Source organism: Vipera berus (genome assembly GCF_964194415.1).
Source record: "Vipera berus genome assembly, chromosome: 4".
In the NCBI taxonomy this organism is placed as follows: Eukaryota; Metazoa; Chordata; class Lepidosauria; order Squamata; family Viperidae; genus Vipera; species Vipera berus.
In genome coordinates, this window is record NC_138206.1 from 82,805,201 (window position 1) to 82,826,061 (window position 20,861).

The following is a 20,861-nucleotide window of genomic DNA, read 5'->3' on the forward strand; positions in this document are numbered from 1 at the left end:
GAGGTCACAAGCGCATGAGTGACTGTGCGTAGGGCATCTCGGTCTAGATAGGGTCGCAACTGGCGCACCAGGCGAACCTGGGCAAAATATGTATTCTTGACACTAAGAAGTGTATCATAGTTTTATCCATCTGTGATATGTTTTCTTCAAAAGACAGTTTACTCTTTTTTGATCCTAAAATTTTACTTGTTTTTGATTCACAGTGGAATCTTTAGCTTTGTCACTCATGGCTGGAATGGAGCAAACTTAACATACCATAAAAGTATGAAATTATACTCAAGCAACAACTTCTTTGAAACATTGTGATGTTAGCTGAAATGTCTTGTGATTTATGTGGCAGGCATTTTGTTTGATAAGTTACAGTACTTCAGTCCTAGATTTCTCATATGTCTAATTTTATAGGTATTGCGCTCGAAACTGTACAAATGTAAATGCTAAAACTATCATTAATTTTATATGTAAAATGTTTGTCTGACCAAACCATATTTTTATTTTCCTCTGTGAGGCACAAGCATCAAAACAAATGTTGTAAAACAAATCTTTTAAAATATTCCCATTAAGACTATTAGTGCATAAGTTATCAATTATCCTTAAATGTAATGTAGTTGGATTGAGTTTTCTTTTCCCCTCTTCAGTGTATAATCATTTCTGATGAAATTAAATTCACAACTGTAGTGGCTGTGATAAATATCAGATTTCAATAAAACTGGCACTGGAAAAGTACTTTATGATTATCAATTTTTATACTGCATACAGTTATTTTTTAGCGTTAATAAATATTACTGAGCTTATAAATTTTGCATTGACAGGCTGTCTTAGGTTAACAACCATTCAGTGACTATTTGAAGTTACAACAATGCTGAGCATTGAAACTTAGAAATAGTCCTCAAATTTGTGGCTGTCACATGATCACCACTTGTGACCTTCGCTGTGGGTTTCTGATGAGCAAAATAAATGGGGAACATGACACTGAAGGTTATAAATGGCAATCACATGATGTGTCTAATGACCATGTGGGAAAACAACCACAACTAGAACTGCCATTGTAAGTCAACATAGTCCCATGATATTGATGCAGGATCCAATCTGGATCAGTCACCGGGAGCAGATTGTGCTAGACTCCGCTAGACAGAAGTTCCCTGAGGATAAGCTCCAGCATGAGTCTGAAAGCTCGGAAGTCTGAGCCTCTGGTCCCGATGACTAACCCAGATTGGATCCTGCAGCATTATCCTGGGACATGTATATTGGCCATTCGTGACATAATATTGGATTTTACGACCACGCTGCTTGATAATAGAATTCCTGGTCCCAATTACCATTGTTAACTGAGGACTACCTATATGACTGCTGTTGATGTCAGTTCACAAATAATGTGAATATAACATTTTCCTTATAGTACAAATTACAATTCCTTCAATGAATATGGCATAAGGGTTGAAGACCAGAAAAAAAAATCCTCAGCTAGAGCTGGCCCCAAATTGGTCATACTGCAAAAAACAACTATGGATCACTTTTAATGATCTGCTGAAAAATGTAGCTGAGTGAAGTGTCCATAAGATCACAGTACATTATTGTTTATTCAGTGGTAATCTGAATGGGAAGTTGCCGGAAACACAAAAGTAATGTTCTAAGATATACAAAAGAAAACTGAAAAGCTGAAACAGCTTGGAACAAAATACTTAAACTGATAATGCAACACTATAATATCCAGTCACAACCAGAGAAGAAAAAAAGGGCAATAATTGAAGAAACTTTGACTACTGTTAAGGATATGGGAAATTCTGCTATGCTTTGGGGGTGGGGTAACATCGAACAGCACAGCATATTTTGCAGATGGAAAGAGGAATAAGTTCAATTAAATTTCAGTATATCCTAGAAGGTAATGTCCCATTATCATTTAAGAAATTACAGTTAAAAAGAGATTAGATATTCATCAAGTAGCAATCTGAAACACTGCCATATCAACCATAAATATTTGCAAAAAAGAAAAAAAAGTTTTGGAACATCCTTCACATTTCCCAGAATTGATTATTGAGAATCTGAGGAAACATCTCAAACACATGATGCATGTAAGGAGACTCAAAAATATTTATGAACTAGAGCAGTTCTGCAAGGAAAAGGGGGAAAGTTTCTAAAAGCAAGAAAACAAAGACTATATCTATAGGAACTTTGCCATTCTGGAAAAAACATTTTACAAAGTCCAAACTTTTCCACTTGCCATATTCACTTTTTTTAATTTTTTAACTGCACATGCTAAAACATTTGTATGCAAATATATGTTAATTAGTTTTGTACTGGCTGTCTCATTCTGGAAAAATTGCAGGGGAAATACAAAAGCTCTGCAATTTTGAGCACATACCAAGACAACTTTCATGGTAATAACTTCCTGACTGGAGAAAGACTCTGGGTTTTTGTTCCTATTTTGGTATTAGAGCTGCACTAAATATGTGAGTTAGAAAGTTTTCTGGGGTCAGATTTTTCTGAGACAGATTTTCTACTCAGGGGAGTTTATCAGTTACAAAGCTATGTCGTTGGTGATCGTAAACAACTGAGAAGCAGTGATTTCATGATTCTCCCTCTCTTACAACTAATAAATATATTTCAAATGCCTGCACAGACTATAGATATTAAGGTAGGACAGGAAGATAGGAAAATCTTCCTATTCAAACATTTTCAGAATACCTCATTTATGATTTCACATAATTCTTCACTGAGACAATAACATTCCAATTATAGACTCTTTGATGGTGATGTTTATTTTCTTGAAATTGTGTACATTAGGGCTTTTCAACGTTTTCACAGATTGTACCACTTTTAGGACATGACAGTATTTGAGGACCACCAGTGCTTAGCAAGGTGTCAAAAACTTGACAAAAAAGTGGGATTTTGGGCTTTACTGGTTAGATTCATTTGTTGGTTATAGAAATGGCTAGTTTATAATTTATGGAAAAGTAAAAAGTTGAGATTCAATGTTAATGCTTCCTTCCTATTGCAACACTTGAACTCAGAAGTAAATGCCTTTTCTTTTTTCCCTTCTCCCCCTCACTTTTCCCTTTTTCTCTCACCCTTCGCTCGCAACCCCCCCCCTTTGCTAGCAAAAGCCTCTGGCTTGCTCTCATTCACACACACATTGCTCGCACAAGCTACTCTCTTGATCCATTCACTCAAGCGTTGCTTACAAAAGCTTCTCACTTGCTCTCATTCACACGTTCGCAAAAGCTTCTCTCGCTCCATTCACTCACATTTTGCTTACAAAAACTTCTCTTGCTCCATTCACACACATTGCTCGCAAAACTTCTCCCTTGCTCTCATTCACAGATATTCGCAAAAGCTTCTCTCACGCACATTGCTTACAAAAGCTTCTCTTGCTCATGCACACATGCTTGCAAAAGCTTCTTCCTTGCTCTCATTCACACATTGCTCGCACAAGCCTTTTGCTCGCTCTTTCACTCACCCTTTGCTTGCAAAGGCCGCTTGTTCACTTTCTCCTCACCGCTTCGCTAACAAAAGTGTCTTCTCTCTCTTTCTCCGTGTTTTTTTTCTCTCCCACCAAAATCTCCTTTTATAGCTTCTTTTCTCTCTGCCTCCTCTTCCTCCTTTCCTCTTCTGGGTGTGCCAGAAGCTCCAATCAGCATGCAGCTGTTCTGTTCCAGCCTATGACTGGCCCTGTTTGAATGTCAGGGACAACCCCTTTTTATAGTCAACAGGCTGGGGAAAAACCAACCAAATTTATTTACAAAGAGTTCAAACAAAAGTTAAACGAAAAGTTCAAGAGTTAAACCAAAAGTTCAAACAAGAATAAGAGACCAGGACTCTAGCAGAAGATCTTCAAACAGTTGCCTTCAGCAACCAGCACCTCCCACACATTCCCCTTTTATCAGCAGTCCCAAGGCGTGGCTTCTCATTGCCTTCTCCCGAGTTGCCTCATTGCCTTCCTCTGTTCTGCTCTGCTAGATTGCCTCCTGCTCCTAGCGTCCCTGAACAGTCAGCTGTGGATCGTCTTCTTCCAATCCCTCGTGCTCACATGGCTGAGTCTGATGAAGAACAAGACGGGAGGGGCCAGGCTGACAGTCCTGCAGTGCCTCAGAACCTTTGGTGTCAAAGGCTCTCCAAACTCCTCCTCCTCCTCTTCAGAATCATCTGACTCAGCTGCTGGAACCACAGGCTGACGCTGAATCACAACACTATCCCGCACCGCAGGGCCCTTCCCCCAGGTCTGCCGATCCGGATGCGGTTGGGATGGGAATTGTTCATGGAAGGCAGACACCAAAGCAGGAGCATGAACAGTGGTCGCGTCTTCCCAGGTGAACTCCTCTGGTCTGTAGCCTTTCCATTCCATCAGGTACTGGAAATGACTTTTCAGCTTTTCAGACCTTGGCCTTCTCTGTTGCCGCACCAATCGATGGATCACCTGTAACTCTGCCATGTAGTCATTCGCTGCTGGCTCTGGTGAGTCTAATGGGGAAAGGGGGGAAAATCGGGGGGTGATATCCCACATTGGCCAGGAACGGTGTCATCTGTGTGGAGGTGTGCTGCGAGTTGAATGCAAACTCAGCTATGGCCAGAGAGTCCACCCAATTGTTTTGCTGCTGATTGACATAGCAGTGCAGATATTGCTCTAGAATACCGATGACCTTCTCTGTCCCCCCGTCAGTTTGAGGATGGTGTGCGGACGAGAGGCAAATCTTGACATCCAACATATGCATCAACTCCTACCAGAAACAGGCTGTTAACTGGGCCCCTCTATCAGATACGACTATCAGGGAGGCCGTGCAGCCGGAACACCTGCTGAATGAACGTACGACTAGTGGTGCGGGCTGACGGTAAACCACGACATGGGATGAAATGCGCCATCTTGGTCAGCATGTCCACCACCACAAACACCGTCGTAAAACCAGAAGACGGGGGTAAATCCGTCAGAAAGTCCATGGACACAGCCTCCCAGGGTCTTTTAGATGTCGGCAAGGGCTGCAGTAATCCAGGCGGGGCCCCTGTCGCTGACTTGCCCTGCCTACACGGAATACAAGAAGTGACATAGGCCTGGACATCGTGTCAGACTTGGGGCCACCAGAAGGTACAGGAGACCAAGTTCAGGGTCTTGAACAGGCCAAAATGCCCTGCCGCCGGGTTATTATGATACTGGCTGAGGATGAGTCCCCTGAATGGCCCTCCCGGAACATAGAGACAGTCACGATAAAATAAGAGTCCATCCATGACTGTCCATGGAGAACCTGGCCCCACCTCCTCCTTCCACTGAGCCACCCACACATCCTGCTGCTGTGCCTCCTGGATCCGAGCCCGTATGTCTATCGGCTCCCACACCGCAGCAAAAAACTTGATGGGGTGCACTGTCCTGGGCAGAAGCTTGTCTTCCGCTTGGGAATATTCGGGCTTCCTGGACAGAGCATCCGCTCTTTGATTGCAACCGCTGGGTACGTATTTGACTCGGAAATTGAACATCGCAAAGAAAAGAGACCACAGAATCTGGCGTTGGTTCAATTTCTGAGTGGTCTGAAGGCTTTCCAAATTCTTATGGTCCATCTGGACCACTATTTGATGCCGTGTCCCCTCCAGATGATGCTTCCAGGCCTCAAACGCCACTTTGATGGCCAGCAGCTCCTTCTCCCAGATGGTATAGTTGCGCTCTGATGGATTCAGTTCCCACGAATGGTACATGCAAGGGAAGAGGGTACCGCCGGGCATCGTTGTCTGGAGTAACACCGCCTCAATGGCAATGTCGCGAGGCGTCCGCCTCCATGACAAATGGCTGTTGTGATGCTTCAAGATGGGCTCCTTCATGAAGGCTTCCTTCAAAGCCTGGAAAGCCCGTTGTTCTGGAGCGTCCCACTGAAACCGAGTCTTCTTCTGCAGGAGCCGAGTGAGGGGGCCTGTCAGGGTAGCAAACCCAGGGATGAAAGCCCAATAATAGTTGGGGAACCCAAGAAGTTGCTGAACATCCTTCACACGAGGTAGGGGTTGCCAACTCTGCAAAGACTCGACCTTACTCGGCTCCATGGCAATGCCCTCAGGAGAAATGCAGTGACCCAGAAAATCGATGGTCACCTGGTAGAACTGGCACTTCTCTAATTTGGCATACAGCCAATGTTCTCGGAGTCGCTGCAGGACCTGATGGAGATGTTGATGGTGCACCTCTTGCAACGGGGAGTAGATCAGGATGTCGTCCAAGTAGATCACGACAAACTGATCTAACAAATCCCGGAAAATATTGTTCATGAAATGCTGGAACACGGCCGGGACATTGGTCAGGCCAAATGGCATCACCATGTATTCAAAGTGTCCGTATTGAGTACCAAATGCCGTCTTCCACTCATCACCCGACCGAACTCTGACAAGGATGTAAGCTCCACGCAGGTCCAGTTTCGTGAAGATCTTAGCCTCCCGGAGTTGGTCCAAGAGTTCGGGGATGAGGGGCAGTGGGTAACGATTGTGCACCGTGATGGCATTTAATTTTCTATAATCGCAGCAAAGCTGCAATTCGCCGGACTTCTTTTTGACGAAGAGCACGGGTGCAGGCACTGGCGAGGATGAGGGCCGGATGAAATCCCGAGCCAAATTCTTATCCAGAAAGTCCCGCAATGCAGCCAACTCGGGGTCCAACATGGAGTACAAATGCCCCACTGGGAGAGGCGCGTCAGGGACTAAATCAATGGGGCAGTCATAGGGCCTGTGCAGGGGTAATTGATCCGCCTCTGTCTCGCTGAACACATCAGCAAATTCAGTCAGTTTGGAAGGCAAGGAAACCCCTGGGGAACCCTCCACCTGGCCGGCACAGATATGGCACGTGTGGTCCACGCACTGTAAGCTTGGGAAGGTGACCAAGTTCTGTGATCAATAGATCTGTGGGTCATGCGCCCAGAGCAACACCAGTCCCAAGACCACGGGGAAATGCAGATCTGAGGTGATATAGAACTATATGGCCTCCTCATGGGAACTGATGGTCATACATAACGGTTGCGTGGCGACCTCAATTGGCCCAGACAGGAGCACTCGACCATTGATAGTCTCCACTAACATGGGCAGTTCCACCGGACACTGGGGAACAACCCACTTGGCCACAAATGCTGAGTCCATAAAATTTGTGGTGGCCCCAGAGTCAATTAAGCCACGGACTGGAATGCCCTTTGGCTTGCTGGGGAGGATCAGACGTGCCTCAAATATCAGATGCCACAGGCAGCATCCGAAAGACGTCACTCGGTGTTGTGGGATGCCCGTCCTAACACACCTTTTAGATCGGGCTTGGGGCATTTCCCGACAGAGGAGTAGGGGGCTTTCTCGGGGCAGACTCGGTCACTAATGCCCGTCGTCATTTCTTTGGGCAGAAGGCAGCCAAATGCCCAGGGTCCCCACAGTAAAAACAACCCCACAAATGTCGCCCATTCATTTCTGCCACCGATAGACAGGGCCTGGCAGCACCTAACTCCATTGGCTCCTTCCTTTGAACCGGGGTCTCATGCAAAACAGGGGCCGCAGGGGTCTCTGGGGTGGCATGGCGACTCCTTCGCTGCTGCAGCTGAGCGTCGATCTGCAGACAAAGATGGATCCGCCCATTGAGGTATGAGGGAATATCAACACGGGCCAGCTCATCCAACATCTCTGACAATCCATCCTGGAAAGCGACCACGAGCGCAGCCTAATTCCAGGCTAAATCCTGGCTAAGCAGCCGAAAATCACTGATATAGCCTTGTAGGGGGCGTCGACCTTGCCTCACAGCTTTCAGGCATCGGGTAGCAGTCTGCATCTTTATGGGGTGATCATACATTTATTTTATTTATTTTATTGAATTTATATACTGCCCTTTCCCGAAGGACTCAGGGCGGTTTACAGGGTACTTAAAACATTGATACAAAAATTAAAAACGATTAAAAAGATTAAATTTAATCCCTGAAAAAAATATATAAAAACCCCCGATTAAAACTCTCAGCCTGGGCCGGAAAGCTCAAAGAGCCAGGTCTTCAGGTCCTGGCGAAATGAATGAAGGTCGGGGGCAGTCCTAAGCTCTGCGGGCAGCTGGTTCCAAAGGGCAGGCGCACCCAGAGAAGGCCCTCCCCCTGGGTGTTATCCACCGGCAATCTTTTACCGGCGGCACCCTGAGAAGGCCCTCCCTGTGGGAGCGCACTGGACGAAGGGAACTTGATGCCGGCAGCAAGTGTTCCCTCAGATATCATGGACCCAAGCCATTTAGGGCTTTACAGGTCATCACCAGCACCTTGAATCTCACCCGGAGGGCAACCGGAAGCCAATGCAGCTCGCGGAGTAGAGGTGTTACATGGGAGTGTCGGGAAGCCCCCATCACAACTCGCACGGCCGCATTCTGCACCAGCTGAAGCCTCCAAGTGGTCCTCAAGGGCAGCCCCATGTAGAGAGCGTTGCAGTAGTCTAAACGGGAGGTCACGAGCGCATGAGTGACTGTGCGTAGGGCATCTCGGTCCAGGTAGGGTCGCAACTGGCGCACCAGGCGAACCTGGGCAAAAGCCCCCCTGGTCACGGCTCCTATCTGGTCTTCAAAATTGAGCCGTGAATCCAGGAGGACGCTCAAGTTGCGAGCCCTATCAACGGGGGGGGGGGTAACACCTCAACCCCCTTTGTTAAAGATGGAATAGTCTGGTTAACCTGAGATGCCGGTATGCACAGCTACTCAGTCTTGGCAGGATTGAGACGAAGCCTGTTTCTCCCCATCCAGACCCGGACCGCCTCCAGGCAATGGGACATCACAGTGAGGGCATCACTGGGTTGGTTCGGGGTGGAGAAAAAAAGTTGGGTATCAGCATACTGATGACATCAGACGCATATGATTACAAAACCCCACAAAGTTGTCCAACAATGGACTAGGTTGGGTCAGCAGAGGTGTGCCCCAACGAGCTGCATCACCAGAGAGAAGGCTTAACACAAACCCCACCTTATCCCGGTCAGAGGGGAAATCAGCTGCTGATAAATAGCTGGCATTGTCGCAGGAAAGCAGGAAACATATCTGGATTGCCATTAAATTTATCACTCATCGCAACTTGGCATTTTCTCCTGGATGGTGGTGATGGTGGTGGTGGTGGTAGTGGTGCAGCATGGACCTGTGCTTGTAATTGAGCCACCTGAGCTGCCAACAAAGTGAGTTGCTGGGTGAGCTGGGCATTCTCAGCACGTAGCTGCTCCATAATAATAATAAGGGGTGAGAGGCTGAAGGCAAACTGTTCTGTTCCGGCCTATGACCGGCCCTGTTTGAATGTCAGGGACAACCCCTTTTTATAGTCAACAGGCTGGAAAAAACCCAACCAAATTTATTTACAAAGAGTTCAAACAAAAGTTAAACGAAAAGTTCAAGAGTTAAATCAAAAGTTCAAACAAGAATAACAGACCAGGACTCTAGCAGAAGATCTTCAAACAGTTGCCTTCAGCAACCAGCACCTCCCACACATTCCCCTTTTATCAGCAGTCCCAAGGCGTGGCTTCTCATTGCCTTCTCCCAAGTTGCCTCGTTGCCTTCCTCTGTTCTGCTAGGTTGCCTCCTGCTCGTAGCGTCCCTGAACAGAGCCAGCTGTGGATCATCTTCTTCCAATCCCTCATGCTCACACGGCTGAGTCTGATGAAGAACAAGATGGGAGGGGCCAGGCTGAGAGTCCTGCAGTGCATCAGAACCTTCCTCTGACACCAAAGGCTCTCCAAACCCCTCCTCCTCTTCAGAATCATCCGATTCAGCTGCCAGAACCACAGGCTGATGCTGAATCGTAACAGCAGCCATGCGTGCAGTTCCTGGGGCTTCTGCCGAACCCTGCAGTTCCAACTGGTCTCCTCCAGGTCTGTGTGGCACCAATTTAGCTGTTTCCCTCCCCCACTACACTTGGCTATGGGTTGCATAACCACCTGCCAGGTGGTAAAGTACCACCAGTTGAAAAGCTCTGCTGTACAGTATGGAAATGCAGTAACCATCATGGCTAACTTGTGTTGCCTATTTTCCTTTTTAAGTATAAGGTGTTGTACTAGTGAGGAAAAATTACTATTAGAATGTACTACTATCATGAAAAACACATACTAGAAACAAAACAATCAGTTTCTGCAAAGAGCAGTATCAACAGAGGAACAAATCAAGAATGGATAGTATTAAAATTATGAGGTTTACCTCTCTTTAAGAACAAAGACTACCAAAGTTATTTTTTTTAGAAAGGACTGTTAATGCCAGTGGCCTGTTATGATAGTGGTACTTATTGTAAAGTAATTTATTGGGGCTGTTCCCCTTTTTGGTATAGGGGAAATCTGCCAAAGGGTTAAGTCTCCCCATAATCCTAAAAAAAGGAGATCATAATATTTCAGGCTTCTTTGCCATCAGTTATCTCATTTTTTTAAAAAAAAAATCCTTTCAGGAAAAAAATTACCGTAATAATCTAATATGCCACTTCCCTCTTCTCAATCAGTGCTTACCTTTTTCCTTCAATTAGGGAGCTTTAGAAAAAAGTGGGAGCTCTAAAGAGCAAGGTTGCTTTGCCTGTACTGTACAACTGTTTCAGTATGCTTGCTGATACACGATTCAATCTCAATGAGTCCCAGGTGTATTTACTTGTAAAAAGGAAGACATATTGATCTCTGGGACAGAAGATATATTTTGCACTGAGCTTTCGTTAGCCGCTGCTAACATTATCAAAGATATTCGATGGATTTCATCCGACGATGCAACCGGCGCCGCGACCCACAACCCGTGGATGATGCAACTGAAACCTCAATTTGGATGGCACTGCCATACATCAGTGGGGTATCTGAGGCAGCTGCGCATATACTATTGGCACATGGTATTAAGGTGGTGCACAAACCCAACCAGACCTTACGAACAAAGGTGATGTACCCCAAGGAACCCTTGCCCAAAGGAGAAACGTTGTCAGTGGTCTATCGGATCAATTGTAATGATTGCACAGGTAATTATGTTGGCAAAACCACGAAGCGCCTGTGAACAAGGATACATGAACATGAAATGGCAGTCCAGCGGAATGAACACCAGTCTCAGGTTTGGATGCATATGGTCGAAAACAATCACACATTTAATTTTACAGAGGCCGAGGTTATTGCCCAGGATTCCACAAAGAGTGGTCGCCTATTGAAGGAAGCCTGGGTATCCGATCAGAACTTGATTAACCAGTACATTGGTCTGCTACCCGCATATCAGGCACTACAACACCATGGAAAATCGCATAAGAGGCTGGAACGCAAGAATCGACAACTACCCCCCTTCGTCCTCCCCTCTCTTGTGGACATTCAGGACAGCCTGATGAACCACAGAGAGATGACAAAAGACCCTTATCATGGATTGACTGACACAACTGAACAACCGGGGGCCACAACAATCAGTGACAGAGGGACAGATCGGACCGGCTATGAGACCAAAGCAAACTAGCATAACTGAAGCTGCAAATACAACCAGGCCATCAATTAGATCAACTGCATGAGATGGCAATAACACATCGGACTGTAATAGGAAGAGCAATTGTGGGATAATGCCTGACAGTTTGACACCCCTGTTCTAGCCTGATGCCTTAACCACTAAATTGGCCGTCCTAGATACAAATTAGTCCTAAATACAAATTAATCCTAAATATATAGTTTAAGGCTCATAGAACTCATGAATGATGTGGTCTGTTGTATGATTGCCACTATTAAAACAAAATGTGATTTGTTTTTGCTTAGCATGGTATGCAAACTTGCCTCACCTGTAAATCAAAGTTCATAATTAATGATGTTATCCATCAATAAAACCACAAACAATATATTGCAGTTTTGTAGCCTGGATACACCTCACAAAGAGATTCCTTCTGGTTTCACAATCTGCAGGTAATCCTTGATTTACAACCACAACTGAGCCAAAAAAATTCTGTTGATAAGAAAGTTTTTAAGCAGGTTTCGGCCCATTTTACAATCTTTCTTGCTAAGTGAATCTCTTCAGTTAAGTTAGTAACATGGTTGTTAAGTGAATCTGATTTCCCCATCAACTTTGCTTGTTAGCCCAGACACTGCAACCATCATGAATATACACTAGTTGCCAAGCATCCAAATTTGGATCACATGACCAAGTGGATGCTGCAATGATAGTGTGAAAAACAGTCATAAGTCACTTTTTTGGTGCCATTGTAACTTCGAACAGTCACTAAACAAATGGTTGTTGAGGACTACCTCATATTAGTCAAATTTTGCAAATTCAGTTTATAGTTAAACATGTAAAGTCCCAGCCCCTTACTTGAACTTGAGATATCATATCAATATAATCAGATAACCCAAGCAGACTTCTTGATCAAGCAGCAATTTGATCAAATTAAGCAGCTGGGTGGCCAACAATCTGGAACTCTGGCAGAATTACATCCAGAAATGCCATGCATTAGAAAGTTGGTAGCACTGCTTTATAAACTTTGTTAGCCAATGAAAATCAGACAACCGAGCCATTACATCATAAGAAAGACATCAATCATTCCTGTACACTCCCTTATTCCCTCTTCAGTATATCACATCCATGTACATGTTTCCCAAGCTTGCATGAAATTTCTCTGGTGCAAAAGCTGATCACAAAAAGCGAGAAAGCAACAGTTAAACTAAACAATTTCCCTTTGTTCCAGAACCCTTCAGTTAAACAGGACACGCCAACTTGGCCTGTTTGGCTTCTGTTTTCTCTCAATAAAGACTCCAGAGTGGCAATTCACCTCATGACATCATAGGTGACAGTATTTGCACGGTTCGGTATTTAGAAAATAACTTTTTTCTCTCCGTGAGAAGAAGCCTTGGGAGCTCCGTTCTCTCCTACAAAAGCCGGCGTGAAGATCAGAAGGGATTCTCTCGCTCGAAGGAGGAGCTGCAGATAATTCGCTGGGCGGACTGACTGCTTGCGAAAGGGATGGCTGAGGGTTTCGGTCGGGACGGGGGAGGAGCTGGAGAGGTAGGAAGGGTGTTTCCTTGCAGTTTCCCGGTTTGACTCAGGCAGGAAACTTCGAGCGTCTGGCGGACCTGGAAGGGAGCGCGGGGGTAATCCTGAGGGGCAAGAGCTGAAGGCAGCGCTGGGGACAAAGCCTAAGGGGAGCGAGGCCAGCCCTTGGAACGGCTTGTATTTTGGGGCGTCTGGCGAAAACCACAGGCCTCCTCGGCACGAAGCTGGGTGAGAAAAACTTCAATCGATTTTTTTTCCTTCCGCGGACCCAGCGCCAGGCGGCTCTTCTTTTCATTTATGTAGCTGTGCCCGTGCCTGCAGAGCAGCTCGCGTGCAGGTGGCCACGCACACTTGAAATACATTATTTTCACTGCGCGGCCTAACCGGGGCGGCCTACTTCTGGTGGTTTTGGGCGGGTCTCCCTCAAATTCCATATTCCGTGAAAGTTTAAGCTTCCGGGACATAAAATGCTAATTTCTTCCGCGGCGCCTAATAAGTTTGGGCTACGAGCTGCGCGGAGGAATACCGAGAGTCCAGGCTCGGTGCAGAGGTGCTGCCTTGGAAGCATTGTTTAAGTGGGATAAGCCCCGGTGTCGGAAACAGTCTTTGGGGAGATAAGAAAGGAGGGAGAAAGAAGACTGCACACTAGGAACTGTTGTGGAGAGGGAACAACTGATATGCAAAAGAGTTCTTCTTAGCTCGCTATCTTATTGAAGTTGCGAACCATTTGAAACAATTCAGACGTCAGTGCCTTTTCTTCAAGTTTGCCGTAACAGAAATTGCAGTGTAAGAATAACTGAGTAATCCCGTTTCTTTCTTAAATTTGAAAAAAATCTCAGCCAATTTCGCCAATCTCACACTTCTGAATAAATTCAGAATTCTTAGCCGACTGTATTATAAACAGGAGTAGGTAGTATCGTATCCCCCCCCCCCATTGAGAGAAGGTTGTTTAATTTTGACATAGATGGCCTCTTTGACCCTTTCAAACCAGTGGTCCTCTGTCCAGAATGCAGACTTTGCTGTCTTCAAAAAAGTGGTTTTTGTCTTTCAAATGCAAATGGACTGCTGAATCTTGTCCTGATGGGTTTGTTCTCCTACTGTATGTAATGCCATTATGTCTGTGAAATGGTTGCTTTGTTTCTCCGATGTACAGATCTACACATCTCATTGCGTTGTATTGCATATATCAAATTGTTCAGTTTGTAAAAATTGAACAGCCCTCTCTCAACGATGGGGGGGGGAGAGATACCACATCTCCTGTTTACAACACAGTCCTTTTGGAAGTTCCAAGAAGGCTCCACACCCATTTGTACTACTCAGGCGATTTGCTTATGTATAACTAGTGTTAGATTTTCATCTTCAACCCTTTTCCAGATATTATTGGCAACATAAATAACAGGTCCTAGGCATATCTGAAGGAACACCAGCTACCGGCATCAAGTTCCCTTCATCCAGTGCGCTCTCACAGGGAGGGCCTTCTCAGGGTGCCGCCGGTTAATGCCGGCGGGTAACACCCAGGGGGAGGGCCTTCTCTGTGGGTGCACCTGCCCTCTGGAACCAGCTGCCCGTGGAACTTAGGACTTCCCCCGACCTTCGTTCATTTTGCCTGGACCTGAAGACCTGGCTCTTCGAGCTCCCTGGCCCAGGCTGAGAGTTTTTAGTTTTTAATTGGGGTTTTATTCTCAGAGATTAAATTTAACTGTTTTTAATTGTTTTTAATTTTTGTATCACTGTTTTAAGTACCCTGTAAACCGCCCTGAGTCCTTCGGGAAAGGGCGGTATATAAATCTAATTAAATAAATAAATAAATAAACCCATCCATATATTTTATTAATTTTGAAGACTGAGATAAGTGTTCATTAAAAGCTGGGAATTAACTTTCCTATTATAATAATAGCATCATGCACATAATTTATACTGCTAACGTTTACAGTATGGGAGGAAGTAGATCAGGGCTGTAATCCAGTGGATGTTTGAAAATTTGCAAATATATTTCAGGATTATGTTTGCAAATCATGTCTCTTATTAGTTAATTGCCTGATCAATTTTCTGTATTTCTATAATATATTGAACCTAAAGCTAACATGTTTCGATTTGCACTAAAGGATATTGTGATTTGTAGTTTGGTTGACTAGCTTCTAGGGTAATATATAGTAGATTGGGAACACAACATATGAAATGCAGATTATATACTTTCAACATTCGCTGGCTTTCCTCCTTTTTATTTTATCTGACAATTTTGGAAAATTCAAGACTGCATATTACTTTGTGTTCAGTAAGTTGACTTAATAAAGCAACTGCTTTTATCATGGGGTTTTACATTTCAATTATGACATGTTTTCTGTACTTGTGATTGTGTCAGAAACAGTTAAAAAGTTCTAAGTAGCTTGGCTTGGGAAAAAGAGGTAAATAATTGGCATCTGAAGAAATATAATTCCTTCTTTTTTAGAATTGCCTTTGCAGTAATCAGTTTCTTGCATTATAGATTTGTATGCTTTTCATTATGCATAGTTACGGATATGCATAGTTAACAAGACTGTTAAGTTTAAATTACAAAATTATTTAATTTACAGATGCTTTCTATTTTTTTTTTTGCTATTTCTATTTAGTCACCAATGTACGTTAAAATCAATAAATACAGATATATTAAGCTACTATAAATTCTCATGGCCTTGTAATAAGAACAGATTTGTGGTAAATTTGGTTAAGTGAATAGTTACTTTCAGCCCTTAAACTAATATAGAAACCAATTTTTTAGAGTAGCTTTAACCACAGTGTCCCTAATAGCTATGTATGTTTTCTTTCACAGTTGGTTTCAGTTCTGACGGTTCCTATCAGATTTTGATAGGAAAACTATGGAAGAAGCAGTTGATCAAACCTCTTATGGTCTTTATTTTGCAGTAAATGTTTTTATTTACTGTGAATATTTATTAGCAATAAGTGTTTTATTTTCCTCATTCTTTGTTTCTAAAGTTTATTACATTTATATTTCATTTTCTTCTAGACACTCACGGCATTGTATAAAGTGTACTTCTCCATTTCCCCCCCACAATAGCTTTGTAATGTTTGTTGGGCTGAGAGAGAAGGACTGCTCCAAAGTCACTCATCCACTTAATATGGATTTATTATATTTTGGTAGAAGAAAGTTTTAGCTGATTAAAGGGGAAAAAGCATATTTATACAGAGGAAATATTACGGAAGACTAGACAGATATTTACAAATGATCAAAAACCTTCCCCCAGAACATAGCATGGTAGATAGCTGTGTGGGAGAGAGATGTGAATTGCATGGTTGGAGCAGCCTTTGAGGTTGCTTTTCCTCGTCTCATAAGGCAGTTGCTGGTAACAGGAAAGGAGCAGCCTGTTGGAATGAGCTCTAAAATGTTCTTTTGCTCGTGCCCTGCTTGAAAATTTTCCCAACTGTAGACTCCTGATAGATGGAAAGGGTTTTCTGGATTGCTTCCAGATGGTAGAATTGGCTTCCTTTGGACTTGTCATTTGTAACTAGTACCCATTCTTTCTGCTTTCAGATTGGATGACAAGTTCTCTTTCATCCTTTTGAAGTGCTTGAATAACAGCTTTGGTTTTGGTATAATTATATATATCTTACGGTGTGAGAAAGTGTAAATTAATATGTAAGAAGCAGTCATGTTTAATCAGGTTAACTAAAAAAAGTCCAGCATTTGTCTTGATTCTGCCCAATGCTTCATCTTTGTCTGCTAAAATACTCTAATTAAAAACTGTATATCTTGTTTTGAACAGTGTGAAATTTTGTACATTTTGTTTTGAGCTGCATGAAATGTGGGCTTATTTAAAAGAGTGCTAATTTAAAGTCTAGATGTCAAATGAAAAAGCTATAACTCAATTTACATTATGCTCCAGATGCAGCAGAGACATGGTATAGGTCAGGGGTAGGCAACCTGAATCGGTGAAAGAGCCACTTGGAACCGGTTCTCTCACTAAAAAAACCCCTGGGAGCCGCAAAATACGCGTGCGCGTGCGCACGTGCGCACACATGCGCAGAACAGGATTTGATTAAAGTGGAGCTTACCTAAGCAAGACATACACCGGAGAGGAGGCCGAGCAAATTTCCTCCGCCTTGCCAGGCAGGCAAACGGAGGCTTCAAACACACACACACACACACACACACACACACACACACACACACACACACACTAGGAAAAGGTGCAGAGCAAATTTCCCCCTCCATCCCCAGAGGCGGAACAAAGCAGAGAGGCGAAGAACGTGGAAGAAGAGGAAGGAAAGAAAGAAGATATAACCTTCAGCAAAGCAGCTTCCATGCAGAAGAAACACATTTGCACTTATGTGAGCAGGCATGTCCCCCCACAAGCAGCTCCCCCTCCCCCCAGCCTCCCCTGAGCCAAAAAACTCACCCTGCCTTAATTGCAGGCAAAACCTGCAGAAAGCCCAACCAGCCTGTGCAGATGCGCTGCCTGCTCGCCTTTCCAAGGCACTCCAGCCCAGATTCTTTGCTCCCTTTTAGCTGGACAACCTTTAAAATTGGCTCCCCCCTCCTTCTCCAAGGCAAGCTGCCCTCCTCTCCATCCTGCGCTCCCACTCCCAAAGAGTTTGGCTGGCAGTTTGTCAATCACAGCTCTTCCTCCTCATCATCCCCCTCCCCAATCCGGCTTCTGCACAGAGTTTTTGCCTGAAGAAGAAACGGGGCGCTCCCCCCCTCTTCCCATCACTTCTTTGGTGCGTGTTTATCACTGCAGTTGATAAATTAGTATTCAGGTTGTTAAGTGAATCTGGTTTCCCCTTGTGACGGGTAGGCAGCCTTGGCTGTTTTATGAGTCCTGGGCTTAAACTCCCAGAATTCCTGAGCCAGCATGGAATCCTCTCCATTTCTCCTTGGCTTGGCTGGCTCAGGAATTCTGGGAGTTGAAGTCCACAAGTCATAAAAGAGCCAAGGTTGCCTACCCGAGTCCTTGGGGCTGGCAGCCCCACCTGCGCCTCCTTACCCAGGTTCTTAAGGTAAAATCCTTTTTAAAAAGCCAGCCTTGCACACAGGTGGCTGTGAGCAGCTCCAAGACCGTTTCCCCTCAGCTGCTTGGGAACAAGTAAACGCCCCTCCCATTTGGTGACAGTTATTATTCATTTATAAGCAAAAGAAGAAGAAAAACAGAAAAATCAAAGAGATAAGGGGAAAAAAACAAATACACCTTTGAAAATCTGAAAAGGAGGGGATGGGGAAGGGGTTCTCTGAAGGATTCCGAGGATGGGGGGAGGGGGGTGCAGACGGAGAAGAACGGGGAGACACCAAGAAGGGGAGATGAGAGAGAGAGAGAGGAAGGGGGGAAAACACCCAAATATCCCCACGGGGTTACGGAACCTCTTTACAGATCGAGGAGGGGGCGGGGGGGCTGGGAAAAAGGGGAAGAAATATACACCACGCGGGCCTCCCACCTACACGCTGGCCTGTGCGCCTCTCCGGTCTATGTACAACGTACATGCGCGCGCACACGCACACACAGAGATCCCATGTCAGCTGCCAGGACCACCCAAAGCCATCCAGCCGAGCCTCACAGCCTGATCCAAGAGCAGAGGGTGAGAAGGAGGAGGAGAAAGAGAGAAAGAGGGAGGGAAGGAGCCAAGGGTCTTCCTGCCCCACTCCCGAAGCCCACCAAGCAAGAGAAGCTGCAATTCCATCTCTTGGGGGGGCAGGGGGAGAGGAGGAGCTCCCCCTGCAGAGTCTGAAACATTTATTAGAGGGTTGCACAATCTGTGTGAAATATAAAGTCCCTTATAAAATACTCGGTTTGCAGCTCTCTAGAAATCCCTTTACCAACTCAAGACCACAATCCCAAACAAGGATAACCTCTCTGCAATAATAGTGGTAACTGCTCTAGAAGCTTCACAAGATAGGAATTTTATAGCTATGGAAACACTTGAAAACTGGACCTAATAAAAATATCAATCATATAACATTTGGATTTAAGATGTTAAGAAGTAGGTCCAGTGACCCAAAATACCAATGGAAAAGCTTTTAAGAATAAATGTGCTTTAGCTATACAACTAAATATCACAATAAACAGAAGGGAGGAATTAAAAGTAGTAAAGTCAGCTCAAGATCGGCTCCAAATATACATACAAATTTAATACAGTAATTGCACAAAATGAAAAAGCAATGTTAGCTGCTTATGATTATCAAGGTTAAAGTTACATGCTTCACAAATGAAGTTTAAATAAAACCCTTAAAATTTGGATATGTCTTCTTTGCTTCCTTAGTGGAAAACCAAGTGCAGAACATTTTTATGAAGCTAGAAACTAATGTGCAAACTAGAGATTAATGTATTAGTTTTTGTGAAAGAGTCAAGTAATGATTCGGTTACATGTTTATGGAGGAACTGTTTCAAGCCTCGCAGAGAGAAGGGGAGGAAATCGCCCCTTCCTTCTCCTTGCCGAGGCTGCTAGCCACGGCAAGGGAGAAGGGGGGGAGAAAATCGCCCCTTCCTTCTCCTTGCCGAGGCTGCTAGCCATGGCAAGGGAGAAGTGGGGGGGAGAAACTCACCCTTTCCTTCTTGCCGAGGCTGCTAGCCACGGCAAGGGAAAAGTGGGGGGGGAGAAAATCGCCCCTTCCTTCTTGCCGAGGCTGCTAGCCACAGCAAGGAGAAGGGGGGGAGAAAATCGCCCCTTCTTGCCGAGGCTGCTAGCCACGGCAAGGGAGAAGGGGGGGGAGAAAATCGCCCTTTCCTTCTTGCTGAGGCTGCTAGCCACAGCAAGGGAGAAGGGGGGGGGAGAAAATCGCCCCTTCTTGCCGAGGCTGCTAGCCACGGCAAGGGAGAAGGGGGGGAGAAAATCGCCCTTTCCTTCTTGCCGAGGCTGCTAGCCACGGCAAGGGAGAAGGGGGGGAGAAAATCGCCCTTTCCTTCTTGCTGAGGCTGCTAGCCACAGCAAGGGAGAAGGGGGGGAGAAAATCACCCCTTCTTGCCGAGGCTGCTAGCCACGGCAAGGGAGAAGGGGGGGAGAAAATCGCCCTTTCCTTCTTGCCGAGGCTGCTAGCCACGGCAAGGGAGAAGGGGGGGGGAGAAAATCGCCCTTTCCTTCTTGCTGAGGCTGCTAGCCACAGCAAGGGAGAAGGGGGGGAGAAAATCGCCCCTTCTTGCCGAGGCTGCTAGCCACGGCAAGGGAGAAGGGGGGGAGAAAATCGCCCTTTCCTTCTTGCCGAGGCTGCTAGCCACGGCAAGGGAGAAGGGGGGGAGAAAATCGCCCTTTCCTTCTTGCCGAGGCTGCTAGCGAGCCTTCTCCCATGGCGAGGAGAAGGAAGGGCGGGAAAAACTCCACCCTACTCACCTTTTTAGTTCTCCCGTCTCTTCCTCCACTCTGCCAAGTGCAGTTAAAAAAACAAAGAGGTTTGTGGGTAGTCCCACAAACGGTTTCTGGGCCATCCCACAAACCAACCAATCAATTTAAACTTTTCAAGTTTTTTTGTGAGAAGTTTAAATTGATTAATTTTTTTAGTGCCACTTTTTTTTTTTCCAAAAAAAAAAAAAAAGAGGGAGGAGGCCTGGGAGCCGCATGGGACGGCTCAAAGAGCCGCATACGGCTCCGGAGCCGCAGGCTGCCGACCTGTGGTATAGGTGTACACTAACTTGGCATCAAACTAGGCAAACTAGATTGTCTAGCAAAAAGCAGTGGCAGTGTGAGCAATTTTCAACTTCCTACTGACTTTCCCATTGATTGGAAAGCAGGAAAGAGTGGAAATTATGATCTGCAACCATGGCTGACTGTAGTAGCGCTGCAGTGACCACAACTGTGCCAATATAAATGGTGTGAAGATCTTCAAAATTTCAATCCAATGGAAATAATGGGTCCTGGATTTTGGACACATTCTAAGTTAGCCCATTTGAGGTTGTCTTTTGATGCCCCATTTTGCCCAATTGACGATTATAAGCAGACAAACAGGAGAGTTTTAGTAATATATATACTATAT

At 45.1% G+C, this 20,861-nt stretch overlaps 1 protein-coding gene across 5 annotated transcripts in view; it reads left to right on the forward strand.

Annotated features, from left to right (window-relative positions):
* Nucleotides 1-20,861, forward strand: part of LOC308667672 (cytoplasmic FMR1-interacting protein 1-like) — a 163,613-nt gene that overhangs the window by 75,131 nt on the left and 67,621 nt on the right. For 2 of the 5 annotated variants that reach the window (XM_081327066.1, XM_081327067.1), the window contains exon 23: nucleotides 204-723. The exons of 1 other annotated variant lie outside the window; for it this stretch is intronic. In XM_081327066.1, coding sequence (XP_081183192.1) covers nucleotides 204-250 — 47 coding nt within the window. In that variant the 3' untranslated portion in view covers nucleotides 251-723. Of the gene's footprint in view, nucleotides 1-203; nucleotides 724-12,920; nucleotides 13,136-20,861 lie in introns of those variants that run through there. 2 more of the 5 variants (XR_014026343.1, XR_014026344.1) reach the window with 1 other exon arrangement.